This window comes from Choloepus didactylus, chromosome 7 (genome assembly GCF_015220235.1).
Source record: "Choloepus didactylus isolate mChoDid1 chromosome 7, mChoDid1.pri, whole genome shotgun sequence".
Lineage (NCBI taxonomy): Eukaryota > Metazoa > Chordata > Mammalia > Pilosa > Megalonychidae > Choloepus > Choloepus didactylus.
The window spans coordinates 18,346,755-18,360,152 of NC_051313.1; the positions used below are offsets into that span (position 1 = coordinate 18,346,755).

Below are 13,398 nucleotides of genomic sequence, written 5' to 3' on the forward strand. Positions count from 1 at the left end.
TGGTTTCTGTGGCTTTCTCCAAAATGTCTCTGGGCTTCTGTCTTAGCTTCTGTCTCTCATCTCCTGTGCATCCTTTCTTGTTTCTCCCAGTGTGTTACTCGCTAAGTATCTGGGGGTCTTCTCTTAGCTTCTCCAGGGCAAATTCTGGATTTCATCTCTTAGCTTCTCTACTGGTTCTGATTTCAATAGCTGTCTCCAAAATGTCTCTGGGTATTTTCTAAGTGTCTCTGAGCTCTCTCCAAAATGTCTCTGCCTTTTATCTTCTCATAGACTAATTAAATAAACTAATTAAGACCCACCTTGCATGGGTGGGATCACAGCTCCATGGAAACAACCTAATCAAAAGGTCCCACCCAACAGTAGTTCTGCTGCCAGAAGATTGGATTAAAAGAACATGGCTTTTGTGGGGTATATAATAGAGTCAAACCAGCACAGCAGCTAAACCTTGGTAGGGCTTGGGGAGTGAACTAAAAAGTCTGACAGGAAGCACATAGGTAGAGGGTTACAGGAAAATTCTGAAAAAAAAATTGTATCTATTTGAGCCTATATTTGAGGCTGGTGCACCACCTCATAATCCTACCAGCTGTGACAGGTGATCTCCTTGGTCCAATAAGGGCAGGGCTTAGTGGGAGACAAGGAGAAGGAGCCCAGAGGATTTTCATGTACTTGGACATTAACTGAGTAGGATTCAATTTTTTTGTCTTAAGCTATGTAAAGGAAAATGTGTCACATTTTATTCTCTGCCTCACAGAGATGAACAAGCATGATTATCAATCTTATATTAAATGATGTATTTGTTATTAAACAAGTGAAGAGTGTACAGTTAGACAAAGATGAAACAATCGTTTTGGTTAAAACTGGACAAAAGTCCTCTTTATTGTGATTGGCTGCAGGAGAGGTGGCAATGCCCATCACTGCCAGTGGGTGGAGGTGACACAGCAAAGGGAGAAGGGAAAATAGAAGAGAAATAAGGGAAGATAAAAGCGAATCCAGAGAATATGGGGAAGGAAGGAGTGGGTGGAGAGGAAAACAGGCAAGAGTTTTTGAAGGTGTATGGGCTACTGCCAGTTGTTGTATAACAGTGATTCCCATACTTTTGCATTCAGAGCAGCTGCAAAAAAAATTGTGAGTGAATGTGGGGGCATATGATTACTTATTTCTAATTTTTTCATGTAAGAACATAAAACAATAGAGCTCATAATATGCCAATCTGCTTATCTTTTGTCTCTCTCCCTATAGTCTTCATTTTGCCTGAACTGGTGGATATTTCATCATAGGTTAGCACTGATCAGTGCATGGAACTGCTTGTCTAAAATTATGAATTTTAATTTAAGAGATTAATATATGTTTAAGCACATTAAATTCACTCAATTCTTCTGTTCAGCATTCTCTGAAGGCCCACTGTGTGGAAGGAATTGCATGAACCCCCTGAGGATATGGCATCTGGCAGGTGATGATGGAAAGTCTTGTGTGGGTAAGGCAGCAGAGGCCTACAGTGATCTACTCAGAAGGTTGCAACTAGTGCCATGGACAGTGGGGAGCCAGGGAAGGTATTTAACCAAGGAGAGACCCTATTCATTCTGTGCTTGGGTCTGAATTAATGTGTAAAATGCTTTTGAAGGGGGACACAAGCAGATGAGCAGAAAGGGCTCTTGCAATAGGGGAGCTAAAACCAGATTCTAGGGCCCAGTTGGTGCTGGGCAATGGGATAGAAAGGATAGAGCAGGTCAAGCCCTTTAGAAATGGAAATGGACAGGCTCTGTTGACTAACTGCTGGGGGGAGGAGGGAAGACATAAAGCCCAGCTCTGTTTTAGGAAAGCTTTTGTAAATGACAGCTCACTGTTGAGATGAAAAGATTTTTTTGTAAAATCAAATCTTAGATTCTTCATGAGTATTTAAGTATGAATCAACTTCTTATTTCTCATGACTATTTTAAGTGATTACAAAGTAAACAATGTATTTATGGAATAATGAAATTGAAAGCTTGCTTCTGAGGAATTTCAGATAGACCAATAGATAATAAAGATAAGATTTTAACAATGAAAAAACTTCAACTATTAGGTATATAGTAGGCAGCAGAATTTTTTAGGAGAGGAGAAACAATGATGTTTCTTTTATTTTTTCTAATTTTTTACCTTGTTTTCCAGTCTACAAAATAAAACAGCATGGTGGTTAAAAAGAATGAGATTTAGTCTAGAATTCAGTTAAATCCAGCCTATGGCACTTAACTGTTCCTCAGTCTCACTTTTCTTACATTATGTAAAATTCAAATAATAATGATACTATTGTGAGAAACAAGTACTATTCCTAAAAAGGAATAAACAGTCACCCGATTGTGGAGAAGAAAAGAATTTATTCACCTTCTTGCAAGAACAGGCACCCAACCAAAATGTGAGGGGTTGGCGCACAGAACAATAGACCCAGCAGTATTTATTCCCTATGCCTAACCGCAGGTCCCTGCCCTGTTTCTCCAGTGGCTGGATACTTCAGAGGTTACATTCTATTGGACAAGCCTAACTAACCCTTGCAAATTTGAAACATGCAGCCCACCCAAGTTGGAAACATTTGAAAAAAGTCTCCTGCCACAAACTTGAAACATTTGAAACAAGTCCCCACCCCTCTTTTCTTTGTTCTTTAACAGCAGAGCCAGTCTGAGCTAGTTTGGTAACAACTTATGAAGCTATTTTAGGAACCTCTACCCCCACTTCACCTTGCAAGGACAGTGGGAGGATAAATAGGAGGACCGGCTACCGATTATAGTTTGGCTTCTTGACCCTCTGCCATTCCCCTGAGCTGCCCCCACCCTGTGTGAAAGCTAAACTTAATCTAATTCTCACACTGTCTTGTAGGGGTGTCTGTGTGTGTGTGTGTGTGTGTGTGTGAGAGAGAGAGAGAGAGAGAGAGAGAGAGAGAGAGAGAGAGAGAGAGAGAGAGAATTGAGTTGAATTGAATTGAATGAGCTCATACATGTAAAACACTCATCACAGAGCACAGCACATAGTAGACCGTCACCAAAGGCTAGGTACTGTTTTTATACTCAGCAATAACTTTTAGTGACACCCTGGTAGAAGTGTCTGTATTTGGTACTGAAGGGTGTTTTGACAAAGCAAGAGGTAAATTAGGCCTTGGCTTTTGTGTGAAAGAAGATGGCATTCCAGGGCACACAATACTTTTTAAATATGTTTTTGTTAATTTTTGGCTTTGATTAGAGAAGTTGTAGGTTTACAGAAATATCATGCATAATTACATGAAGTACAGAGTTCCCCCATACCACCCTACTGTTAACACCTCACTTTAGTGTGCACATTTGTTATAATTCATGAAGGAACATTTTCATGATTGTACTATTAACTATAGTCCATTGTTTACAATAGGGTTCGCTGTGTTGTACAGTTCTGTATATTGTTTGTTTGTTTTCTTTCGATTTTTATTCTGGTAACATATATACACCTAAAATTTCCCCTTAAACCACATTCAGCGGGCACAACAGGTAAAGCCTTTCTTGTTCTTGTCAGTTGCACCGCCCGGTTTTGCCACAGGTTCCTTGGTTTTTGCCACAATTTGCTTTAAGGCTGCACGTGAAGGGTTAAGAAATGCCCTTACTCACGTTACACAAGTAGCAGAAATTATCAAATGGAAACCCGAATGGGGGAGTGGGGGAAGCTCTGCAGTTATTTACTGTTCCCGAACCTGCGCGGCTTGTACTGACATTAAATCGACGACTGGAGTATATAATCTGGCGGTTTAATCAGATCAGAACAACTGGGTGGGGGCGGGGCGGAGGCTCCAAGCCTGCCCCGCTCCTTGCTCCGGGCCGCTGGGCTGGGCGGGCCCCGGGTTGAGACACCGCGCGGAGTCCCGGCTTCTAATTGGAGCGCCGCTTCAGGCCCGCGCGCCCCGCCCCGCGTGAATCACCCTTCTCGGGAGGAGGAGTGGCCCATGCTAATAAGCGGAGTTGCTAGGCGAGTCAGGAACTTCATTCCCCTTCTCTGTGTCCAGATCACAGAAATTATGCCCCTTCTCTCACCATGAGCTGGCTCTCCAGTTCCCAGGGAGTTGTACTAACTGCCTACCACCCCAGCGGCAAGGACCAGGCCTTGCAGGGGAGCCGTGCAAAGGGGGACCAGCAGGTCCCTTCCAGGTAAGTCCAGACCTCCTACCTGCTCCAGGAAAAAAGTGACAGGGCTGTTGCTTTGGGGAGAAACGGACACTGGCGTGCAGGACCTAACCTCATGCAGCTGCAGAAGTGTTTGGCATGGTTTTTCGTGTACTTTTGACCTCATCCTTTTGGAGCCTGAAATAGCCCATTTGCTTATGGGTGAAGATGGATAAGGACGAGCTAGGGCTATGTCTGTCAGACTGGTTGCTTAGCAGGTGCCATTGCAAGTGCTGATAGCTCGGATGACTCTGTTTGAAACACTTCCCATGAGATGGAATTCTTGAATGGGCTCGCGGCACAGTCACTGGATCTGTTAGTTGGGAAAGTCTGCCAAAAAAGCAGGGAGGCTGCTCGCTGTACAAGCTGTTGTTATTAGAGTGTTTTTTTTTTTTTTTTTTTTTTTTTCTCTCCTCGCTGTAAGCAAACCTCTAGGCAGAAAGCCCAAGACTGCCTGTGGCAGTACGTTTCACATTCTTTTATGTATGTGGATTTTTTTTTTTCAGGCTTTTAAAAAAGAGTTTTGTCAGGAGGTAGTACTTGGCGGCCGAGTCAAACGTGGTTAATGTTAAATCACTTTATAGAGGGCAAATGTTCTATACCACTGAGGCGCAGAGTGCCTTTCTCCTATCTGTGTACTTTGTTCTCTTTCCCAGGTACTTACCCCCCCCCCCCCTTTCTCCCCTTAGTGACCTTCTCACTAGCTGAATGTTTTTGCCTCCAGTCTTAGATATAAATTGGAAGCTTGCAAAGGCAAACCCTTACCTGCCAGCCCAGCACACCAAGTTATTAGGAAGCACAGTTCCTCCTCAATGGTTAGAGTGATAATAAACCCTTCTTTGTTCTTATGTGACTTATGCATATGCCTTGAGCTGAAAGAATGCCTTCTCTCACTTTGTTTTAAAAATCCCTAAATGCGGGGGAGGGGAAAACTCAGAGGAACGACTATAATGCACCCTGGTCCCAGGCTGACCAGATCTTTTTTCTCATAGTAATCACAGTGTGTATTCCATTGAATTAATTCATTTCCAGAGATAAAAGGGAAGTGCAGTTTGCACTTTAGATATGTGACCATTTCATTTTGTGTGGGAGATCATAAAATGTTTCAGTACATTTTTCTGTAGAATGAGGGATGCATTGCTAACTTGCAGTACCAGACGTAACTTGGTTCCATGTGACAGTCAAAATACTGCCAGAATTGTGCAAGCTCAGCACACTCTCGAATGGCTTTAGGCTGGGATGGCCTGAGAATCTGAGCTGAATTTTGGATCTTGGATTGTAAAAGTTGGAGAGAACCTTACGGACCTTTAGCCCAAATCTCTCCTTGTCATCTTGAGGACTGGAATCCCAGATTAGATTGTTGCAAGGCCTGTGGCTTGCAGTTTTACAGTTCATTGTGGGTGGCCTATACCTGAGTGGGTTGAGAGGAACGGATCATTCTCACCCTATGCTAAAGCTTGACCAGGTGGCAGTGTGGACAGGTGCCCTCGCAGGCCATAGCTGCTCCCCTTCTGGCTGCCATATTCTTGCACACATCTGAATTAATCTCCGCCACTGAATTAATCTCCTGGGGAAGGTTATCTATATTGCCTGGAGAGACTGGAAGCCTGGTTTGAGGGCTCAGAGGGAAGGTAAAAGGAGAAAGGAGGGGCAGTCTTTATTAGCTTTTACCCTTAAGCATGGAGTAATCAATCAGATAGGCTTTTCATTACTTCGGGAGGCACCTTGGTTCCCCTGGCAGGGTTGGGATGCTGGAAATGGGTGGCGCTGGTGCTGGATGGAAGGAGGAGGAATTTTTAGGGTGGGATAGGGTCACTAATCAAAAATAACCAAATATGGGTGTGTGGGTGTGGAGTGGAGGGTGGGGAGGGGGGAGAGTGGGCACAGGGCTTTGGTGCTGACTGGGTTGGTGAGCTGGTGCTGGAGCTTTGGAAAGCAGCTCCAAGGGGCAGGGTTGATGGTTGATGTCTATTTTTAAAAGCTCTTAAAGCAAAGCAAACCAAACAAAAACTCTTAAAAGAAGCAAAGTTAGACTTCTGCATTCACTCCTGCTTGTTTAAAAGTGGGGGAGGGTGTGCAGAATGTTAACTTCACTTATCACAAGACTTGGTCTTCTCTAAGTAATATGGATGATGAACTACTTAATCAAATATTCAGCTTAACAAGGTGAACTAAAGCATATATTAAATCCTTTAAAAAGCATAAAGGGCTGTGTGTACGATTTAAGATATTTATAGAAAATGTTTATGATTTTTAGCTTTGCCTTACCAGGTCCTTTTTGGTGGTGTTTTGGTCTTCTGCAAAACTGAGATAGTGGGGAATTAATTAATATTTTTATAAATAATCTTTTAGTCTAAAATTCCCTTCATTCCATTCTATTTGCCCCTCTTTATCAGGACACATTTGTTCACTGAATGCCAGATTAAGGAATTCCTCCTACTCCTGTGTAAATCCTCTCAAATATTTGCAGAATTCTGTTTTCATTTTTTGGGGGGTGGGTGGGTAAGGAGGAGCATGGTTATGTTTCCTCCTACACACCTCAGGATTTGAAGAAATAGGTTAAAATTAGTTGCTCTGTCTGACTTGTACGCAGTCAGATGTTCCCAAAGGAAACTACAATTTATGAGTAGCTATATTTATAAAACTTTTTTTAATTGCTAATTTTTCAAATGGACTTCTCATTTCCTTGTGAAAAGCAATTTTCCACAGAATGCTGTATTTTATCTATTTTTGTTGTTCTCTCTTGAGTTTCCTTTTTTTTTAAGAAAAACTGTTCTGATCGTATTGTATCTTTTTTTTTGCTAAAATTTGACAAACTAACTTCAAATGATATTTTCCTTCTTTTCGGATCTTTTAATTCCTTAATATAACTGCCTATATAAGTTTATGTCTTAGTTATTTTTATTTTTCTATGAATAAATTGATGGGGTTAATTTTGTGAAGTATTGTTTTGTTGGTCCCATTTACCTCTGGTATCAGAGGCACTGTGACATGGGGGACTTGAACCCCGAAATCCTGGGCTCAGGGACCAGCCTATCTGGGTTCAGCATCCTGATTGTCCCTCTCACTGCAGGATGGCCTTGGAGGAGTATTGAACTCTCTACTTTATTTGTAAACTGAACTTCATCATAGCACTGACCTCTCTGGGAGGAGAAAGTGGGAGGATCTGTGGTAGAACAATGTCCGGTTCATGGCTAGCTGTCACTTTCCTTAACACCAGATAAAAAAAAGGAAAGAAATTATTGAGCTTTCCAGTGTATACCATATTCTTCCTAGTTTCAGGGACATTTTATAAATATAATTTTGTCACATGTTAAGAAACCTGGTGACTCTCCATGAGTTTAGCTAAATGATATAACATGATCCAGAAGGTAACTATTCCGGCCTTTGATGTTTGAAAGACGTTGGAAATGTCTTTTTGATCCATAGCAACATTTATGATTTGAACTGGTGGCAGTGGCATATGGCAGGCCAGCCTACAGGCTGGTATGGTCATGTTGGGGCCTGGAAACAGTGGCCTTTGTGGCAAGTGGAATGTGGGCAGATCCTTGTTGGGCACAGAGACTGGTGCTCCCTCCTTGCTTTTCTGTCCTGCTCTGTGAGCTGGTGAAGGAGGTTGGGCATCTTCAGACGCTTAGCTTTGCTCTGGACTTTTTTAAGTCTTTCCCATTCCTTGGTTCTGTCAAAATACCTAAGCAGAGCCAACCAATCCCTTGTCATCACATGTATACCTATTGAGCTCTTACTGTGTGTTGGGCAGTTTCTGGTGCTGGGGCTACACTGGGGAATGAAACAGCAAACACCTGTGTGTCTATGGAGGGAAGGGGAGAGTGGAAAATGAAGACCTGAAGCAGGTTAGTGGGGCGAGCCCCGCAGATACCTAGGGGATAGCGTTAGGGAAAGAGCTTTCCAGGCAGAGGGAGTAGGGAGTGTAGAAGCCTTAAGACTACAGCCAGCCAAGAGGGTCAAACAGACCTGCAGGGCTGGGGTGGTGAGAGTAAAGAGAGGAGTTATGGGGGGCAAAGTCAGAAAGCCAGATCTGGTAGCTTTGTATGCCATTTGAGGACTTTGGGAAGCCATTGGGAAGCCACTGGGGAGGGTTTTGAGTGTGGGAGAAGCAGAGCAGATTTAGGTTCAAAAGTCTGTGGCTGCTTGCGTTGGGCCTAGGCTGTCAAAGTAGGAGCACTCGAGGCGAAGGTGATGGTGGCTTGGACCAGGGTTTCAGTCGTTTTGCTAATGGAGGTGTTGAGCAGTGAAATATTTTGAAGGGAGAGCCTGCAGGGTTCCCAGGTGGTTGTGGTCTACATGAGCAAATGAGAAGACTTAAAAAGATTGTTGCAAGGTTTTTAGCCTCAGCCACTTGCAAGGATAGAGTTGCCATTTAGTAAATGGGGAAAGACTTCCAGATCTACAATAGGGGAGATGGTTGGACAAGATCTAAAACTCAGTTTGGGGGATGCAACTCAGAAACATCTTTTTGAGAGAAGCGTTAAAAGTCAGCATGTTACACAAACCACACAGCATTTTAAAAAAAATCTATGTACTACATAATTAATAAAATTCTTTCCTTCTGTATTATTAGTGTACTATCTGAAGTTCTGTATATTTTTTGGTGAAGGAAGGGATTGTAATAATGAGTTTTTATAATGCAACTATGTAATATATGAAATAACATTTCCTAACCTTAGCTTTTAAGGCATATTTATCATACTAATTTTGCAGGATTTTGTGACCGAATGCATTTTTATCCTGTCTTTATGAGTAATTGTTTTCTAGATCAACCTAGTCCTGAATTTCATGACATAGGAGTATTTTTTGTAGCTTTTTTTTTAAATGTTGATTATTTTAGAAGTCCTATCCATAATTTTCTGTTGAGTTGTTAAAAGATGCACCCAGTATTCCAACTGGGCAGTCCTTTGCTTCATTTGGGGATATGATGACGTTTTCCTTTTAATTGACCTCTTCTGTGACTGTTTTGAATAGCATGCATGATTTAGTTTGGGCTGATGTAAATTTGTAAACCATTGGTTGCTCTAAAAGATTGAAAACTGTCTAGTGTACAGAAAGGAAAAGTTTCTTCTGCATGTTCTTCAAAGAGCAAACTGACCTTAGGTGATTAGAATATGCAGGTTAATACTGATTTTTGCTGTTGCTATAGTGAAGTATTCAGAAAAGGATCATTTTTATCCCCCTTTCCCTTAAAATATGCGTATGTACTTAATGAACAGCTGTTGTTCTTGTAAGCAAGGAGTGATGTTTATGAAACAGAGAACTAAGCTGAAGGTATAACGTCCAAGGCACAGATCTGGGGGACGTGTTCCCCAAACATTTCCCCTTGAGCTCACTCCTTTCTTAAGAGTAATTTCCTTGTGCTCTTCTGCCTTCCCATTTAGGGTGAAATTTTGAAAATGGTGCTGTTGGTTCTTCTCTTCCTCTCTAATATGCATGATGCATTTACTCTGAACTGTGTACTAGGCCCTAGGCTAGGAAATGTAGGTTCTCTGCTCTGTCCTGTTGGCCAGTTCTTCTCAAATCCCTCCCTGCACCTGCTCTTCAAGTTCCAATAAACTCAGTAGCTCCTGCTTATAGATGGCTCATGAGCACAGGCAGCTTTGCTGCTTCCACTGACTGGAGGATGGGATGAGATGGAGAACTGGAAGAAAGGTAGAGATGTATGCTAATTAGAAATACAGAAGCCATTTTCCGTAAATGGAAGAGGACAAATATGTTTAAATACCATAGTTCTGCAAGTTTTCCAATTCTGCCATATTGTGGGTTTGAAAGATTTCTTTCCTTTCACTATCCAGAAAATTTAGAGCACCATTTATTTGTAGCATTGTTGCAATGGGAAAATGTGTTCTGAGTTCCCAACAACAGGTTAAGAAATAAACTTTTCTAACCCAAATACAGTATTTAGCTCATTTGGGGATTAAGGTTCAATATTTCTTTGTTGCCTCTCAAGACCGTGGTTAATTGGGAGGGGAAAGTGTTATTAATTCTGCCATCTTTAGTTTTATCTTATAGTACAAGGTCCTTCTCAAGGTTCATGAGAACTTTGCATACCGTAATCAATATCTTTTTCCATGTCTACCATTAGGAATATGTACTTCTTTAAATTTGTCATTTTTTTGGAAGATTCAGGAAGGTGGAAGTTGACACATGTCCTTGTGGTCCTAGTTGAATCATACCAAAACTGTATAATTTAATTTAATGAAGTGGGAAATGCTGTAACATGCTACTGCTATAAAACTAGAGTTGTGTAGAAAAAATATTATGGCACCCACCAGAATTCAAATTTTGGGGGGTTTGGCTGTGGAGCTCTGGTTTATTTCTGAATGCTGATGTCTATCAGCTATCATGTCTATTTTGAGGAAGTAGTAAGAATTGTATAATGTTAATGAACAGCATAACATTCAAATTCCTCCTAGAAAACGATTTGAATAACTCAGAAAGGCATTAAGTGTATGTATATATGGAAGATTTAAATTTCTAAATTGTTTTAAATGAAATCTCAATAGGTGTTTTAAACAACTGTAAAGAATATGGTGGTCCTTGCTGGGTGAAAAGGATAAACCTAGAATAAAAATAAATGCAATAATTTGGGGTCTGAAGGAGCTTACAGTATAATTCAAATGGATTCTAAAGTAACATTTTCTTTATCATATTTAGGAAGCCTTGGAATGGATCTGTCTTTTGAGGTATAAAGCTTTAAAAAAAATAGTTGTTGAGTGATTGAGATTTAGTTTGAATAAGAAAAAGTAAATTGGCAACTGAATGTTGGAATGAGCTTAGTCTATTTATCGGTGGTCTAGAAACATGTAAATTGATCAACTTACTCTATAATTAATGTTTTTACTAGAGTTACTAAGTGTGGGCCTGTGCATTTCTCTCTGGTTCAAATAATATTGGCCAAACTGTGGTTCATTTTCTGATAACAGAAATTATTTAGGTGAATATAGAAGTATATTTGAATAGTATCTTATTTTCTCTAAATAACTTATTGATAGTTTGTTATTATTATTATTGGAAATGGGAATATGTACTTTAGTGTTTCCATAATAAAATTCTTTTGAATTATAGCACTTTTGAAGCATGCTGTTTTAAAGGCTATGTCATCACACTGGATATATTTAGGCAATTATATATAAGTATATTAATTCTTTGCACCCTGCTTATTAGAGTGAGATTTGTATACTTATGACTCATTAGAAGCGCAACAGATGATATGATAAGTGAGTGACGTGGATGACTGTAAAGTGCAAGCCTTAGAAAATTTGGGCTTTCATAGTAAGTGGTAGCTAACATTTTTAAAACACCAAGTAAGCCAAACAGATCCTGTGTGCAGGTTGGATTTACCCATTTATGACCCTGAGCCTGAAGGATGGATCTGCTTCAGTTACCTGTCACTGCCTAACACACCACCCCAAAACTCAGTGGCTTGAAATAATTTTCTCTCCTGATTCCGGAGGGTCACGATCACCTTCTTTCTTGGGGTCTCACATCTGTGGTGGGCTGAGTCCAGTGTCTTCAGAGCCTTCTTCATGTCTGTGTTTGGCTCCTGGACTGGTCGGTCATCTCTTTCTCCTCACGCAACCTCCTCGCATGGCCAGCTTGGGCTTCCACAGGGCTCAGTAGTTTCAGGAGAATCTGACTTCTGACAGACACTGTGGCTGGTTTACCTCAGAGTGGGGATTCCAGAGGTCTCGATGAAGCCACAAGCTTCTCAGGACCTTCCTCCGATGTCTCTCAGCATCATTTCACCATATTCTACTGGTCAGTTGGCCACAGGCCGTCTCAGATGGAAGAGCATGGAGGAATAGCGTCACCTCTCAGTGGGGGAGTGGCTTGCTCACAGGAGCAGGGAGAGCTGATGGTGGCCATTTTTTGTGACAAGCTACCAAGTTGTCATTCTAACCTCTCTGTATGTGGCTCTTCTGGCCTTTCCTGGTCTTTTCACTTACTGCTCTTACACTGAAACATTTGTCTTCTGGAGCTTGACTTCAAAAATCTAGATCAGTATATGCACATTCTATATATGCTTTTATGCTTTTGTGCTTTTATGCCTGGCTTTGTTAGGTGAAATTATCATGAGGTTTTTACTCCTTGAGCACATAAATGCCTCAAGCAGGGGCCTGGTTTTAATATTTCTTTATCCTAAGCACCAGATGGATCCAGTGCTCTGCATAAAGCAGGAACTCAGTTATATTTGTTAACTGATTAATATTAATATTTTAGAAGGGTTGGGTTTTCCTCGTTTGCTGGACAATTTATTATAGAGCCTTTTTTCTTCCCACCCAAAAATTATGCTTGCGTTTCACAAAATCTTTTTCAAAAGGGGATCTAAATTTGATTTCAGTTTAGGCACAGGTGTCAATTTGCATTTGGGAAGAATCGAGTACTGGGAAGTGAGTTTCTTGTACAGAACAAGGCAGGGCCTAGCAGGTAGTAAGTTCGCAGGAGCTGTTAGCTAGCCATTATTCTTTGTAGTAGAGTAAATTAAGCAGTTTCCTCCATTGATGGCAATGAAATTGCCAAAGGCCCTTATTTGTTTACATCCTGTGATATTTCCTCTAAGGGACTATTGGGCACAGATGTAGTATTTTTGATAACATGATGTTTTTGAGACCACTTATTACATATGGAAAAGAGTCCAGAGGCTATATGAAAATTAATTACCAGTATTTGAGGTACTTGGTTTTTCTACTCCCAGAACAATCGTTACATTTAGCAGTGTATAGTAACTGTTATCATTGTGCCTTAGCATGTCTAAATAGCGTCACTAGAGGATTTCCTTTCTTTTTTGTTTAGAAACTTTTGCTTCACTGCATATTACTAAACTGTTTTTGCTTCTTTCCACACTTCCCTCAAAGAAAAGAAGAAGGTAAGTGACTACGAAACTCTGAACTCCGGAGGAAAAATTGTTTTCCCCTTAAATAAATAAGGAAAATTATTTTTTCTTAAAACAATACTCTAAGATAAGAATATGATTCAATTTCCCTAAAAATACTTTGTATCTCCAGCTTATATCTGCTTGTATTTTTGTGGAACCTCATGTGTACATTTAAATGATCTGTATGTAGAAGTGATGATAATGCGTTATTTGTCACTTAATTCCTAAGATTTTAGTGTTATTTAGAGAAATAAATTTTCACCATTTTTTTTCATCCTATATAGCAGATATAGGTGAGAAATCATATCATCTCCATTTTGCAGTGAAGGAAAAAAATTAGTCCTTTTTTGA

At 40.6% G+C, this 13,398-nt stretch overlaps 1 protein-coding gene across 1 annotated transcript in view; it reads left to right on the plus strand.

Moving 5' to 3' along the window:
- Positions 1–3,963: 3,963 nt before the first annotated feature.
- ARHGAP18 (Rho GTPase activating protein 18) overlaps positions 3,964–13,398 on the plus strand; it is a 136,808-nt gene continuing 127,373 nt past the window's right edge. Inside the window, exon 1 of the mRNA XM_037842957.1 lies at positions 3,964–4,142. Within this exon, the coding sequence (XP_037698885.1) occupies positions 4,030–4,142 (113 nt within the window). The 5' untranslated portion in view covers positions 3,964–4,029. The remainder of the gene's footprint in view (positions 4,143–13,398) is intronic.